The sequence below is a fragment of the Crotalus tigris genome, unplaced genomic scaffold, assembly GCF_016545835.1.
Source record: "Crotalus tigris isolate CLP2741 ecotype Arizona unplaced genomic scaffold, ASM1654583v1 scf7180000019100.1392032, whole genome shotgun sequence".
Classification (NCBI taxonomy): domain Eukaryota; kingdom Metazoa; phylum Chordata; class Lepidosauria; order Squamata; family Viperidae; genus Crotalus; species Crotalus tigris.
The window spans coordinates 806,465-823,922 of NW_024097375.1; the positions used below are offsets into that span (position 1 = coordinate 806,465).

General features: G+C 38.1%; 1 protein-coding gene across 7 annotated transcripts in view; it reads right to left on the reverse strand.

Moving 5' to 3' along the window:
* GAK (cyclin G associated kinase) overlaps nt 1-17,458 on the reverse strand; it is a 78,630-nt gene that overhangs the window by 33,685 nt on the left and 27,487 nt on the right. For 4 of the 7 annotated variants that reach the window (XM_039359670.1, XM_039359674.1, XM_039359673.1 and 1 more), the window contains exons 10-17: nt 16,607-16,718; nt 14,931-15,054; nt 9,459-9,467; nt 6,116-6,165; nt 5,861-6,009; nt 3,946-4,068; nt 2,441-2,574; nt 677-871 (exon numbers count right to left, since the gene is read on the reverse strand). In XM_039359670.1, coding sequence (XP_039215604.1) covers nt 677-871; nt 2,441-2,574; nt 3,946-4,068; nt 5,861-6,009; nt 6,116-6,165; nt 9,459-9,467; nt 14,931-15,054; nt 16,607-16,718 — 896 coding nt within the window. The remainder of the gene's footprint in view (nt 1-676; nt 872-2,440; nt 2,575-3,945; nt 4,069-5,860; nt 6,010-6,115; nt 6,166-9,458; nt 9,468-14,930; nt 15,055-16,606; nt 16,719-17,458) is intronic. The other 3 variants (XM_039359672.1, XM_039359669.1, XM_039359671.1) reach the window with 2 other exon arrangements.

Below are 17,458 nucleotides of genomic sequence, written 5' to 3' on the forward strand. Positions count from 1 at the left end.
CTCCAGTTATAAAAATGCCAAGATTAAATGGGTTGGGTTTTTTTGAGAGCCATTTCCTACCACGCTGTAGGATAACCTTCTCAAATCACATGGCCGTCCATATGTGTTACAGTTCTACTCCCATCGACCCTCAGCTTTCATGACAACTGGATGATGGAAATGGTAGACTAATATATCTGAACTCCAAAGAGAATAAAATTCAGGCAAATCTGCCTTTAAGGGAACATCCAGTCACACCTAAAGCTTGAAAGACTGACCTTCTCTGGCTCTTTTTCATCTCACGTCCAGCTTAGCCTCCAGGCTAAAGCAGGGGAAGACAGTGAACAAAGCCAGTCCACCAGCCTTGATAAAATTTCAACTTCTCTTTTGCTTTCTACCCTTAAGAACTCTGGGATTTCTCTTAATCTTCCCTATATCCCCTTTATGCTTCATCTTTTAGTTCATAAACTGAAGACAGGGATGCTTTTAATATGAATCAATCCAGGTAGCCTTTCTGCACAATAATCAAATAAAGCATCTAATAAAATAGCCACTGCATGAATTAGTACCTGCATCTGATGGTTAATTGCCAGCCATAAAAATGTGTTAGATATTAAGGCACCAATGGATGTCCTTCCCACCCTACACCACATCATCTCAAGAGACAAAATGGTGGCTGTCGGGAAATCCCACTTACTTCATTTTATCATATTCTTGTGAGGTAGTGGTTATTCTTTCATCTCCAACATAAACTTCACAGAAAGGCCTGCAGCCGTTACGCTGCTTGCTGAAGAGAGGAACTGGAGTCATGATGATTGACTTTATGAGGATTGGCTTGCTGTGAGGAATAATGGGCTCATCTGCCATCATGTCACACATATATTCAATATATCTGGGAGCACACAAAGAACATGGTCAACATATACAGTCAAACAAGGCTGCATGAACCAAGTCATTGCAATACAGCTTCAAACATACATATCAGAGTAGTCAATCTCATCAAAAAGTGTGCAACGGCATGTATTCTTTCTCCTACTATTATGCTGTACATAGTTAAACAGTATTATAACCCAGAGATACTCTGAGAAGAATAAAGCCATTTTCTTTCAGTTCGTATAACCCCATAATTGGGAGATATGCTTGCTACAGACCAGCGTTTCTCAACCTTGGTATCTTGAAGATGTCTAGACGATGTGTAGACTTCAACTCCCAGAATTTTCCAGCTGACATGGCTGGAAGGGAATTCTGGAATTCTGAAATTTGAAGTCCAGACATCTTCAAGTTGCCAAGTTGAGAAACACTGCTATAGATCAATGGCTGATCCACAAGAGTGTTTTGCATGTTTAGTTTAAGCGAGCATCATTAAACTAAATACGCAGCTGAGCAATGTTTGAGGAGCAAGTGGTTGTAATAAGGCTTATGGGGTTGTCATTAATCTCTGCAAGTTTTATTATTATATTCCCTCTTTTTGTACTCTGTCAAATCTCTATGTTCGAATTTTTTATCAATGAAAAATATATCAGAGGCCTCAAAAATAAATTAATTCAGAAATCTAAATACATTTTAAAATCATGAACTTTAAAAAGGCATGAACTTTATCAGCATAGTAAGGTAGCATTTGAATGATAGATGAGAAAAGGGAGCTCTCAATAGCTGAAAACAGGAAAGAAATCAGTACTATCTTGTAGAATGAACAGATTCACACAATATACTATGCCTACTGTGGTTAAGCTTAGCATGCTACATGAGCCCAGACTAAAGACAAATTGTGGTTAAGGAAAGATTATAGGCTGCCATAACCAATTTATGAGGAATTAAATTTCCTTAACCATTGTTTTGTTTGTTGTATCAATCTGGGACTAACAGTTAGCTGTCAGTTAAGCCATTAGTCCTCCAGGACCCTATGAGGTAAAAAGAGTGGTACAGCTGAGTCATCCCCATAATAACATTTTCACTGCTTCTGCTCTGTTACTAGGCCTTGTGACACACAGACACTATGTTTAAAACCCAAATGAGTTAGGGGATGTTAGCTTTCTTCCAGTCTGCATATAATAGCCTTGACTTTATTGTGGCCATATTTTTATTTTTTCCCAATTAAAACAAACAAAATGTTAGAAAATGATGGGCGATGAAAAGATTGGTGGGATATTAAACTAAAAAGAAGGGAGAAATGAAAAACTCCAGTCAGGTCTGGCACCTATGCTGGATTTGCAGGAATGCTTTAATTGGAAAGTGACCTAAGCATTGTTTGATATTAACGCCGATACTACAATTATAAAAACATCTCACTGTGGACTGCATGAAAAAGATAGAACCCTGAGGAGCCAAATAACTTTGTAAGAAGACACACTTCACTGATCTTCTTACACCCCTTCCCACTCTGCAAATTTCCCCCCCCCCCCAAAAAAAAGAGAGTAAGATTTGTTTTTAAGGAAACAGGTCAATTCTGCAAACAACGTACCTCTTATGTGATGGCCAAATGCCGGGAGGACAACGTTTCATACTAAACATATAAACGGCAGCTTCAGCTGTGGTGAAGAGGCGACAGAAACACAGGAAAGAACAGACAACGACTGCCGATGCTGCTCTTCCGTCCTATGAAAAAAACACAGTCTCATCAAAGAGGGGAATTACTGAAAATCAAGCAAAATGTGCATTAACTATTGGAAAGAAAATCTCCTCTCTTTTCTGCGAATTGCTCACCTATCTATACCCCACTCCTCTTCCCCCCCCCACCCCATCAAACTGCTGTTGAATTGCACCTATTGCTGATCATCATTGACTGCAACAAAAGATTTGACTTGATTTAATATAGCTGAGAAAAGGCCTATCAATTTCCTCGTCTGTTGATTGAGAAAATAAAAGTCTGCTGTCTCAAGGTTTCTTTCCAAACCCAATACTAAAGCTAGGGTTGCCTTACAGAATTGCATTTATATATGAAAATCCAAATTAGATGTAAGATTTAATATTATGGGGGAAGAACTTCCCCTCCGGAATGTATACTCCTATAAATAGATCAGTGTTTCTCAACCTTGACAATTTTAAGGCATGTGGACTTCAACTCCCAGAATTCCATAGCCAGCAATGCTGGCTGTGGAATTCTGGGAGTTGAAGTCCACATGCCTTAAAATTGTCAAGGTTGAGAAACACTGAAATAGATGATTCCAAACCATTCAGACTCCTATCATAAAGGAGGTTCCTCCATCTGCTAATCATTTTGTTTGCCTGCTTCTGCTCATGTGTCTGCCATGTGGTATCATGAGTTCAAAATTCCTCTGCTAAGATATCAGTTCTGCAGTTTGGCAAGAATGATCCAGAAGCCAGAGAGAAAAGAATTGTCATACCAGGATACCACAGAGCGGATACTTTTGACTTCAGAATACCCCCCCCCCCCATTTATTCATTCACTCATTCACTTACTTACGGTACTCATTTACTTATTTATAAACTTTATTGGCTGCCCATCTTACTTAAAGGTAACTCTGGGCAGCTTACAGACATTAAAAATACATCTACATTAAAACCAGCCTTGTCTGGTAAAGCGACACGCTCTTCATCCCTACCAGTGCCTGAACTCCAGCAACCAAAAATAAATAAATAAATATCATCCTTCCCTTTATTTTAAATCTTCAGCACTGAATTAAAATCTTAGATTTATGTCACAGTGTATAGATCTTCCCAATATATATTAGTTTATGGTTTTAGGATACTCTGCCCCCAAGCTATTCATGGTGAATTTTAAGTTACTACAAATAATCCTCAACTTATGACCACAATTGAGCCTAACATTTTTGTTGCGAAATAAGACATTTATTAATTTTGCCACATTTTACAACTTTCCACAGTTGTTAAGTGAATCACTGCAGCTGTTAAGTTAATGGCACGTCTGTTAAGTGAATCTGGCTTCCCCATTTGATTTTGCTTGTCAGAAGGTGACAAAAGGAGATCACGTGATTCCTTACTTACAAGGCAATGCACAATGCAAACATTCTTTGGATCTTGCTTCAGCCACAAATGCATGTTCTTACAGATGCTGTAAAGGTTTTGAAGGTTTGGCGTACGCCTAGCCGGCCAACCACATTCAGATACCTGTTAAGGGAACACTTTGATTTACTAAAACGAATATACTGCCAACTATTATCACAATTTAAAAAAATAATGCCAAGTTTTCAACTTAACCTATCCCACAGAAGCGATCAAACCCTTTCTTTTCCTGGAAACAACGATGCTAAATTGGTGCCAACGGTACCTGTTTTTCCCATAACAAATTGTGCATTGTGTCCCTTGTTCACCTTTTGGGAACCCTCTGAATGAAAGGTTTAAAGGGGGTAAAAAAAATAAAGATATTGCAAGGATATTAATTGCGTCTGCAAAAGCACAGGAAGAGAATCATTCTAGGCTCTTTAGGACATAGTTTTAAAAGACAGTAAGCTAGCTTTATCTAGTTCTCCTGAAACTTATTATTTTTTAATATCGTTAGCCTGCCATACTAAAAATTGGCTTTTTTGAAATCTCCTTTAGATTAATTGATTTGTTTACAGTGCTGCTCCTATTTTCAGACACTGAAACTGGTCACATTCTGAAGCTTCACAGATCTTTCATGGTAACAAGGCAGAAACAGCACTACTGCAAGGTTGTCCAGTCCATTACAGGGCTGGTAGCCAATTGGGAATTTGTAAACAGGATATGATGGCAACGCACTTCCTCTTATGGATTCCTGGAATATGATGGTTTGGGTTGTGTAAATCATATCTGAAATGTTTACTTCCAGAAAACCTCCAGATCACCTCCAGAAGAGTTAGATCAGCAAGGTCTGGAGGAGGAACAGACTGTCTTGAGTGTTCTTTGGAAGGTTTTGTCTCTGAAAGGGAATATTTTGCATATCCCTAATTCAGAGACTGCTTTCTGGGAACCTGGAAAAACTCTACAAGGGCATTGCATTTTCTAGCAGCAAGTTTCAATGTTATAAGAGCTTGTCCAATAATGGGGGAAACTCACAGCTTATGTGTGATTCCTCCTCTCCACCCCAAGGCTTTGAGGCAGCCCACAGAGTTTCGTTTTTCCCTAAAATTTAGCAGCATAGAATGGTACTGAAATAGCTTGGAAGCGATGGCAGTTCAGAATTAAGATGCATATATAAAATGATATGCACTTAGAACTTATGGGTAAGTTAAACAAAACCAAACCCATTAATATTTGGAAACAGATTTGCTAACGTTTTTGAATGGTCTTTCTCTTCATTTCAAATTATTAAAGCTGGCAGAATACAAACACACACAAATTCTTTCAACAGGTTATTTCTTTCTTAAGAAATGCTACTAGCAGAGGCAAAGGTGTATGTGAGAGTATGTGTTATTTTGTCTGTAAATAATTTCATATCCTGCTCAATAGATCTTCTGGAAACATCTAGCAGGAACTACCACATCCACTCTCCTTCCTGTCTATTTATATATTTAGTTTATGAAATATTCCTTTCTTCTTTTGATTCCTTCCCCCTCCATTTTACCGGCAATCTCTTCTTCTCCTTGAAGAAGATGATTGAATGAAACCTTCAGGCTAAAAAAAAAAAAAAAAAAGTTTGAGCTTTGATGATGGTTGGATGTCTGCTTGAAAACTTTTCTTTGACACTATAGACCAGGGATGTCAAACTGCCGGACCGCAGGCCAGATGCGTCATGCTGAAACTGCGCCCACCCCATTGCCAGCAATGGAAAAAAAAATCACGATATGTTGTGACACGTCATGTGACATTGTGAGTTCGACACCCCTGCTGTAGATGCTCTCTTACTATTTTCATACCAAGATAAGGAAGATGTATCATGAGATGGGCAATATTGCCATGTACCAAACATGATGGAGGAAAGTAATACTACTTTACAAACCCTATTGTGAAATCTGGAGGGCCGATATGATCTTGGAGACAGATTGTAGACAGCATAGCGTCCAGGATGTTTTGAGTCCAAGAACAGCCGCACATCTTCTATATTATTTTTTATAGCAGACTCAACACCTTCTGCTGGAAATGACATCACTAGAGAACAAAGGGAGAAAGCAAAAAGAAACAGTCAGGGTTGAACTCAATATATTTAATCTGCTCTTAAAGGAAACCATGTTTAATAAAAAAAAATTAATCATACCAGCAATTCTGGATGTAATGTATGATAGATCCAAATCTCCTTTTGCATAACTGAAATATATATTAAAGAACTCAAGTTAAAAGTCAGAATGTGTGTCGGTTCAATAGATTATTTTCAAGTGGCTTATCAGATTCTACTAGCTTTTTATTCATTAAACAAGACCACCACCTGTTCTCCCTATCCCCAAGAGATGGTCACAAATGGGATTCTCAAATATCTGAACTATGGGAGATAGACTAAAGAGTCTAGAATAACACTGGTTAATACATATTGTATATGGCAGCTTAAATGTCTGAACCATTATTAAAGGATTCTCAGCTTTCGAGAAAAAACAATTATCTCAAAATTGAAGGATTCTGATCATTGCCTTAGATAATAGGCCTTATAAAATTTACTTTTTTCAAGCAGGGGGCGGGGGAAATATTCTCTTTGGGAGAAATCGGCATCTGTCCAGCTATTGGTAACTATAAGTATATCTGTATTCTTACAGCATGCCCAGTGGTGAGGTATGCTGGGAATTATAGTTTGGTAACATCCGGGGGGGGTCCACAGGTTTCCTCTTCCTAGATCAGTGATGGCGAACCTTTTAGAGATCGAGTGCCCAAAATCGCCCCGCCCCCAGCCTGCCCCCGTTCCACCTGACCACCCCCGCCCTGCTCCACCCTCACCCTGCCCGCTCTCAGGGCCATCCACGGCCCGCCGCAGATCGCCCAGGTGGCCCTGCAGTGCCATGGTGGCCACGCCTCTGCCCGCACCCTGCAGCATCATCTGCTGCACAGCTGCCATGTGTTTGACTGCGCTGCTCTGTCCGGGCCGCACCCGGGGGTGACTCTCCTCTGGGGGGGGGCTGCTGATGAGGAAGGGGCTGTGGGGTGAGGTGGAGCTGGGGCGATGGCATGTGTGCCCACAGAGAGGGCTCCACTCGTGCCATAGGTTTGTCACCACTGTCCTAGATTGTATCAATGCTCCGCGAAATTAATAGGCTCCTTTGTTATTACATCAACTGCAAAAAGTCCTTCAAGATACAACAGGTACAGAGGTTTCAATCCTCCACTCTCTTTTGTACTGTACACAAATGACACTAAATGGCTACAGAGGGAAGGAGGAGGAACAGGAGGCAGAAGTAGAATAGTATAGTAGTTCTCAACTTACAATCTTTCATTTAGTGACTGTTTGAAGTTACAATGGCACTGAAAAAAGTGACTTATGACTGTTTTTCACACTTACGACCACTGCAATATCCCAATAGCCATGTGATCAAAATTCAGGTGCTTGGCAACTGGCATGTATTAAGACGGTCGCAGCATCCCGGGGGCCATGTGATCCCCTTTTGCGACCTTCTGACAAGCAAAGTTAATGGGGAAGCCAGATTCACTTAACAACCGTGTTACTAACTTGGCTGCAGCGATTCACTTAACAACTGTGGCAATAAAGGTCATAAAATGGGTTAAAACTCACCTAACTGTCTCGCTTAGCAATGGAAATTTTGGGCTTAATTGTGGTCATAAGTTGAGAACTACCTGTAGTGAATGTATTAGGCCATAAAATACACAGATTAGCTTTAATGGTCTACAAAATAATGATCAATTATGCAGTGTGACATAATGGTGAATCAATCTCAAATAGTGAGCTAGTATTATGCAGAAAGAAAGTTAATTTAAGTCGGCACAGATTGTTTTAAGCTTCCTTAGAGGATGGCATTTTTAGAGTTGAAAAACAGATTTAGTAAGCTAGAGAAGTTAAACAAAACACCCACATTCACACACAAAAGTGACAAATCCTTTAACCAGCTTTGAAGTCTACCTTCCACATTAATGCTCAGGATTTCTCTCTTCCTTTAATCAATTATTCACTATTATTCCTTAATCAACTATCAACTGAGACTTGATCTCCCTTGCCAATTTGCTTCACAGCAAAGCTATGAATTGAGCAAAATTCTTCCTGAACGATGGACTATATAGGTGAAGGATAGAGGGAATGTCTGGAACTTATGGGCACTGCAATTGAAACTATTAGGAAGGAGCTGGTAGGCGGGCCTAGGCCTACAGAATCTTAATTAGCACCTTTTGAGATGCTAATAATCTCAATAATTGACCAATTTTGGCAGGCCACCTAACAAATCACATTTGTCCAAGTCAGTGGATTCTTAGTTTGGTCTAAGTCAGTGGTTCTCAACCTGTGGGTCGGGACCCCATTTGGGATCGAATGACCATTTCACGGGAGTCGCCAAACAACGTAGTCCACCATTTTTTTCCCCTTTTCCTTAGCTGTGCTACTCCCTTTTATTCTATTGGCTTTTGAAAGCCAATAGAATAGACTCTCTTGAATAGAGTTTAATTCTATTGGCTTCAAAAGCCAATAGGAATTGTCCAGGCTGTCTCTGCCCTACTGAGCCCGCCAAAAGTCCCATTCTGTAAACGGTGCTGCACCAGTTGAGTAGTCCTCGACTTACGACCGGTTGAGTAGTCCTCGACTTACGACCAGTTGGGGATCGCGGCATTAAAAAGGTTGAGAACCACTGGTCTAAGTAGAACTATGTGCAAAATCGGGCAAGAACCCAGCAAGCCCTTTGGGGTATCAATTGCCCTTCTCTATCCTACGTAACAAAGATATGGTAATTTAAATAGGAGTTTTGATATTTATACAGTAGCTTAATTTTTTCATGGGGCCTGGATACCAGAGCCAGAGTTTTATATAAGGAGCCATTTTTATCTAACCTTTAGTGTTTGCAACAACTTTTTTTTCCAATTTTGTGGAGATTTGAACATGTAACAATCCATACAGAGATCATTACATAGTGTGTGCACATTTCAATTTAGTTGTTGCAATACGTTTACCGGAATTATGCCTTTCAGAAAATGATTTTTCTGAAGGTTAATTCAATTTAACATGGTTCACAGAGGTTATTTTATCTGGCTACACACAGCCCTAAAAATATAGCCCCATTCTTTCAAGTCCTAAAAATAACACAGAAATCAAGGATTTCATTGACAATACTTCACAGTAATCTGCTTCCTACTATATGTGTCCCTACTGGAGGAGAAAAAAAGCAGCCAGGAATACAAGATATGGCAATTTAGTGGGCTAATGAAAAAAAACTCTAAAACTCTAAAGTTATACATGTACCAAGAATATGATAGTAACTATAAATGTAACTGAGAACATAATGACAATGTCTTAATTCATAAGGTTATAGGTCTACATACATGCATGTGCTAAAACAATGAGCAGAGATCACAAGGCACAGATAAAACCTGAGAGTTCAGAAATCTTTTTGGAGTTTCATAATGGCTGCTAGCATGCACACACAGTACAAATACTAATGTAATGAAGAAATATTTACCTTGGGCTGCTAAGGAACATGAGTATGGAATGACGAAAAGCAATGGGGAAAAATGGATAAGGAAAGAAGCATCACACACAAAATCCAAAAGTAAAACACAACAAAACAGAAGTCACCCAAAAAAACCAAAGTAAAGATGGGAAAAAAACTGAACTTTACAAATCAAATTTTGCTTTTGTTTTTCCTAGCCCCAAATGCTTTAGCCCACATTAAATTGGATGGATACCATTATGAATAACAAGAACCATCGATGTGGGTGAGAGCCAATACTGACAACTCTTTCCAAACGTAAGTGACTCTTTTCACAAATATTGTTTATGCCAGACGGATGCACTTGTGTTTCCGTGATATATTCCGAGAGATACAGTAATTTTTCATTTGTTTATTTGTAATTTCTACCAATTAAAATGTTGCTTATTTCCAGCTAAGAATGCTGGGTCAAGTTATAAATGTTCACAAGATACAAAAAACTACTCCAATCTAATAATTTATGTTATCTCTCATTATATACCGCAGCCTTCTTTGGCCTGAAGCTTTCAAGTTATGTTAAGAGTACTACTTATGGATTTTCCAGCCAGCAAATGTTCCAAAACATCTGACCATTACCTAAGAAATCAAATTATTTTCAGAGAAGCCCATTTAGGGATTCAAAATATAAGTTAATATATAATACGCAAGTGGACAGACTTTGCTATATTATATAATCGAACAGTCATTAAGAAAGCACAGAACACTAATTCTGCTGGATATATAGAGATAATATGTGACTCTCTGGATCCTGAATAAACATAAAAGATACCCTATAAGAGTGGAAATAACATTACTGTATTAGGATACCCATGCACATATATCCTCATGAGAGCAATAAAGAAACTAACATGATCATTGTGTCCACTTTAGTAAAATCCTTGATTGTGTTTCCTAGTTTTTTTGTAAGAATTAATTTCCCTATATTGGAGTGAAATTAGGTTGTTAATATTGAAGGATCAATCGCTTTTGAGTTGTTGCACCATCAAATCTTATCCTGTGGCTCAAACCATGAAGCACTAACTAAAATACAGTACTGGTAGTAAATGTAAGATTTTTTTTTTTTCCTAAAGTGGGAGGTCAATTTTTTTTCCCACTGTCGCTACCCAAATGCCAATAATGTAAAAGCTCAGAAGCTCAACCCATGAAATATGACAAGGTATCTCCTGAGGTCCTTCACCTTGCCCAGGAAAGACCCCGCTTGAAAGAAACAATTCCAGTCCATCCCAGTGAGAATTCCCTCTGACAGTATATAGCTGCTATCATTCAAGGACTGAGTGACTGGCAAAAACCTAAGTGAGCTATTTGAAATCTCAGTGACACTGAACCCATTGTCTTGGTTCCATGCCAGCAACAGAATGACATCGTGGAACAGTATGTGGGTTAAATGATTTACGATTGGTTAGTCTAATCTGATGTCATAATCCCTCCAGAATACTAGATCTGAATCTCCCTATAAATCAGTTTCATTTACTGCTAGCTAAATACTTAAACAGTCTCATAAACTTTTCATCAAGTTAGGCTGCTAAACAGCAGAGGAAGAAGTATGTTCTTTTTCCAGTCTAACTGGCTATTTCTTCCTTGCATAAAACGCATGAAGACTGTGAAGTATGTGAAAACTGTTCTATGGATTAACACTCAGATGGAGGACTGTGCCTCTTTTTCCCCACTGATCTCTTCAATAGAGTAGTTATCCTTCAAAGGTACCAGTCACATACTGGACTACCTAAGATTCAAAAAAAAAAAAAAAAAAAGTCCATAAAGCTCTCTGATCCTAAGATGGGTACTTACTTTAACCTTCAGGGTAACCAAGTAAGTTATTTTATTTCATTCCAAGTTTGCAGTACATTGAAAGTAAAAACCATATGAAGATCGATAAAACTGGAAAAACTGTTATAGATTTCTTTGCTGCTATCCAAAGAACAGAAGTTCCCATCCTTTTCTTTTAAGCAGATCATTACACTTAGCATCAAGACCTTCTTCAGAGCCTATATAAACAAACCTTTTCTCTTGAGCAATGAAGTAATAACCATTGCTCTCTGCCCTTCAAATGTGCAAAGAGGAATTGATTCATGCTGAAGTCAAACCAGGCAACAATATTTCAGTACACAGAATGCAGCATAGTACAAGAGATATTTGTAAAGCAATTATAACTTCAAATAACAACAGCAACAACAACAACACTGAATATTACAGAAAAGCTGGCACTCAAGATTTGTTATTAGAATATCATCTTCCCTCATTGAATTATCTGCAGGGGCATCAATGATCTGGAGATCACGGAAACTTTGGTCTAAAACCTAAGTCCCAATGTGACAGAGTGCCATCTTCTGTATAGCTTGTCCAGCATTTTGTCCAGTTCCTTGCCCTATTTTTTAAAAAATATTCTTGCAGTTTAAAAAAAAAACGAATGGGGAAAATAGAATGTAGCAAAGCCAATCACTATAAACATAACCTACAGTTCCTTTGATCAAATTTAGAAAATAAAATAGCAAGTATTTGCAATCCTGGGATTTGTTTATGTTCTGTCATATAAGGGTTTCTGTGATCGGCCAGATTTAGCATGACAACCATTACAGGGGTTCAAATTCTCAAATGTGCCCAATTCACCTACCCCCCCACCATGAAAATCCTGGTGTAGAGCAGATATAAAACTGTATGTAACCAAAAATAAATCCTTCTCTGCTTTAGAAGAAAATAGACTAATACAACCACAGATTCAATTAATTCCATTTCACTCGTACACCAGATATTGTATTCAAAAATTACTGCCATAAAACAAAAGCAAAAAAACAGGGCTTCTCATGTTAGTAAGGCAGCTTAATGCTGCAGGCCTTTAAAAAAATGCAAATCCATCTCATTACTCCTCATCCCATCTTGGCATTTTTTGAAAACTAACATCACATGGGTCACTCTGAACTCTCTGTTCCCCTCCCACGCTTCTTCTCAGACAATAACTGAAAGAAAAAATGAAATGATCTACACAACCTCAGATGATTTAGAAACTATGAGTTGCTAAGGCGACACAGAACAGAGCAAGCCTTGAATGGTTACTACTGTCTTATCTAATATGTGAGCTAGATTCAAAACTAGATTAGAGGCCGAAGCATAGCTTCAGTGAATCAATAAATGAGTGTTTGAGACCATTAGCGATGTTATTTTGAGCCTTACAGTATGATTCTATAGCTTTAGTGGCTGGGAAATGATTCTAACTGAAAAGCCAGCTAGCTTGACAGCCCTGTTTTTAGAAATTCTCAGCTATGATTCCTCATATTCCTGCCACCTTGAACACACCATTGGTGATGTAATATGCAATGCAGTATCCACAAGGGAATAATTTGACTGGGATTCTAGTTGTTTTTCATGTGTAAATTAGGTGTACTAGTTTAAAGTCTAAGCATTAAGGATAATCCCAAAATGACAGTATAATATGCAGTAAAAACAACTGAAACACTAGAAATCATTTTAAAAAAGCATTCCACTATAGTTGGAAATAAGTAATATAATATACAAGAAAAGGTGTTTTATTTTTTGCAGATTATGAAATTTTGGGACAGTAACCTGACCATGCTAAGATTTTGTTGCCAAAATATTGGCATTTTTAACGAATCTTTTCCTCAATTTAAAACAGGGGTGTCAAACTGCCAGCAAGCAGGCCGGACACATCAGAAGGAAACCGCGCCCACCCCATTGCCGGCAATGGGGAAAAAGTTCCAATACATGACATCATGTGACATCGCAAGTTTGACATGTCTGATCTAAAACTTATCGATTTTGGGGGACTGGATTTAGGCTTATTTTCTTGTTTTTTTAAAAACTGTTCAGAGGAAATGCCACACTTGAAACATTCACAATGGCAATTCTGCTTCAAGATCTAACATTCCTGGGTTTTCCTAGCAATAATTTAAAGTTACCACTTTCTTTCAGTAGCCTACTGCCGAACTACTGGAAGAACAATACAGAAATGTTACAGTGGCTGATAGGTACAGTGGCTACCTGCCCTTTGTTATAAAGGGTAGGTCTCTATTTCAGAAAGTTGCCCTTAAAGATTTATTTAATTTAATTATTTATTTTCTTGCTTTTGCTCTTGAAATTTTCTATGTAAAGCCAAACACAAACTTTTTTTTTTTAAAATCCTTACCACCCTTTTTCTGATTTGTCTCTTTTTCAGGTTTGTCCTTCACTTAAGCCAGCTTGGTCTAGTGCAGGGGTCCCCAACCCTGGGCCGTGGACCAGTACCGGGCCATAGCATGCCAGCAACCGGTCTGCATAAACAAGCCAAGTCTCATCCGTGGGATGCTGGCAGCACAAAAAACCACGCACCCTCCGGTCTGTGGAAAAATCTCTCTCCACGGAACCAGTCCCTGGTGCCCACAAGGTTGGAGACCTCTGGTCTAGTGGTTAAGGCAATAGGCTAGAAAGCAGGAGACCATAAGTTCAAATCTTGTCTTAACCATGAAAGCCAGCTGGGTGACCTTGGGCCGGTTATTGTCTCTCCGCCCAACCCACCTCGCAGGGTTGCTGTTGTGTAGAAAATAAGAGGAGGAAGGTAAGTTGAATATGTTCACTGCCTAAAATAATGTAAAAATAATACAGGAGGGATATAAATAAATACTTTCTTAAAAAATAATCAAGAAACTATGGTCACTGTATTAATGGGCAAACCATACATATGTATATACACATATATACAGGATGTCCAAAAAATCAGGCCCCGTAGACCAATTACAATATATTTTATTAATGAATTCTTTTTCAGAGAAAATGTTGCTGTACTTAGGAATGTTCAAAGATTGTCTGTCAAATGAGTAAAAAGTAATTATAAGCAAATTTGCAAACAATTTGAATACTGAATACAATCTATACAATAAATTATCTATAGGACTTGAATTTAGTGGCATACTGTACTTTAAAATGTATTGTCTTGGTATTGGACCACAAATAAATAAAAGTAAACAAATAAAATTAGTTTGTATATGAGACCTGACTCTTAGAACTTTACTATATTATTATTTTTTCTTTAGTGAATAAGGGTCATTCTGGCTGTATGATTTCTCAGATTTGGAATTCCATTTTCCCCCAATATCAATATTTCTGACACTTAATCTGATTAAGGAACAATTCTATTCTCGCAATCAGGCATACTTATAAGTACTTTTTACTCATTTGACAAGCGATCTTTGAACATTCCCAGGTAGAGTAACATTTTCTCTGAAAAAGAATTAATTAATAAAATATATTGTATTATATCTCTGTTCAGACCAAAGATTTGTCATTTGATCTTAGTAGAATTCCTAGTCTTCCTGTCCACAAGACTGTAAATGGGTTGTAACTTGTAAAGTAAAAACTCCAAAAGGAAAATAATGGTACCACATAAAATGCCCTTTGCACTAAGAACTGTAATACAGTGAATGGAAATATCAATACAGCCACATTTCTACTTACTTGGCTACAGACTGAATAACTTTTGAAGATGTATCCTTGATATTCGTGAAAAATCTTTCGGTCCCACCTCGAAGTATATCAAAGAACCCACTAGAAGACTGGTCACATTCTGCCACTATTAGCCCTAAAAGCCAAAAATACAGTATTATAACCTAAAGCAGGCAATCACCATTATTCTCTCCTCTAAACAGACTTACATTTTCATTAGAAATGGCATTAAATTGTATTTCCATTTAAAAACAAATTCAGCAGGGCACTTTAGCTGCTGTCTTTATTTATATTACCCCAGTCTGTGTCTTTTAATTAAGGCAATATTTTTTTACACAAAGAAGAGCAGCCAACTACAGTAATTCAACAAAAAAGCAGCGAACGGTCCCTCTTCTAAGACAGTCACCGCATTCTGAAGCAAACAGAGTTATGCAAACCTATTAGCTGCAATAAATAGACTCCAGTGCCAATACTGGGTGTTCTATTTAGCTAATCTGTGTTATTAGTCATCTGATCCAATGAAGTAACTATAAGTCACAAATTCACACATACATTTCTTTTTTTCTAAGATGCTCTGATGTTTATGTATGCATATCATCTCTTCCATGCAAAGAGTGTAAAGACATAGAAGAATAAACTCCTAATCAATGGTAACACTACGTAAAATGTGGCCAAATATTACTAGTATAATTAATATATTCCTAATTGTAATTATATTGTAATTATCCTGAAGGTCTATTAGGGCAGGGGGCCCCAATCCCAGGTCACAGACAGGCACTGGTCCATGGGGTGCCAGAAACTGGTGTATGAAAATCCGTGAAGCCCCATCTGTACATGTGCGGGATGCAGGCGGTGCACAAAACCATGTGCCCTCCGGTCTGTGGAAAAACCTCTCTCCACAGAACTGGTCCCTGGCACCCAAAAGGTTGGGGGCTACTGCATTAGGGTACAAATACATAAAAACGAGTCTAAAGTTCCTATATTTTGCTTACAAGTCAGGAAACATGCAATTCAGGGCTTTTCTTTCCTTTTTAACAGAGTTTGTGTTCTAGATTTCTCAAATTCATACTGTCAACAAATATTCAAAAACTTACATATGATTTTTACCTCTTCTTCAGAGAAGGATGAAGGAATCAGACTGAATTTTCTACATGAGACAAAATCACTTTTCCCCCCTTTACTCCAACATTCCAAGCTACTGTGGTTTGTTATGATTCCATGATTTACTCCAAGCCTAGAAGTTTGTTATATTTATATCTCACTTTCCTTCAGAAACTCAAGGTGGGACCCATAATGCTTCCCCTTCCTTTTTTCTCTTGGGAGGAGTTCAGGGTGTGAGAAAGCAGCCGGCCCAAAATTACCCAGTCAACATCCATGGCTGAGAATAAATTATGAAATGGGTCTCCTAATCTAACAACTTAACTGTAAATATGATGTTATCAATATGAGAAGGTAAGGAATTCATGAGTCTGTTCAAAGCTTGATTACTATTATTTCTTACCAGGACTTCTGAATTTGGGGAAACTTTTTAAAGTCTAAACTTAAAAGTTTAGTAGCAATGTTAAAATAAATAAGAATTGAGACTGTCAAATACTGTAAGAAAGGCCACATAAGAAAGATGCCAGAAATGTTAAAAGAAACAGTAAGAATTGGACAGTACACAAAGAAAATTCCATTAAGCATCATACCTGCATTATATATATTGTTAAGCTGACCAGCAGGTTTTGAGTTCTGTGGCACCAATGCTGAAGATGTCTTAGGCTGAGCATAATTCCCGTAGCCCCCATTTTGTTCAAGAAGCTGGAAAAAAAGCATCATAGCAGGAGTGAACATAAATAAACTCCCACTCCTCCCCACCCACAGCCCATCTGCACTAAAAAGGTAATATTGAGTCCCTTTAAATACGTTTTGTTGATTGTAAAAATAGAATACAAGGATCACTGCAAATTTTGATTTTAATATAAAGCTCTAAATAAAGCATTCAAGAGGCAATAATCTAATTAATATGAAAAAAACACTAAGCCAAATTATTAAAAATGGAGGACTGGCTTATATAGTCTGCTCTATTATCACCATCAACTTTCTTTTTTTCCTTCACCTTTGGAATTTTAGCCTGGAGGAGCAGAAAGAGAACAGAATGAAAGGATAATTTGGGGAGGAATTATGCAATTCCCATTCCCAAAAGCTAATCATAGTATTTCTCTTTTCTTCAGTTCCCCAAAGCCCTCTAAAATGACATCATCAATACTCAACATTTTGCAATCCTCCCAATAATGCCCAAAGCTGGCCACTGTTTCTGTCCCATCCAAGGACAATGTCATGTTATTCCCTTGCTCCTTTTCCTGCAGATGGGGGGGGGTTAAAAAAAAGGGGGGGTGCTGCCCAGTTTAAAAACATGGCTGCTGCCACCACCAGAGACTTTTACAAAAGCTAAACATCCTTAAGTTAAATTCCTGATGACTTCATCGACACATGCATGACATTTTCCTGGAAGAAATAAAAGAGTGGTTTGATAATGTTTTCTTCCTAATCTCATCTAC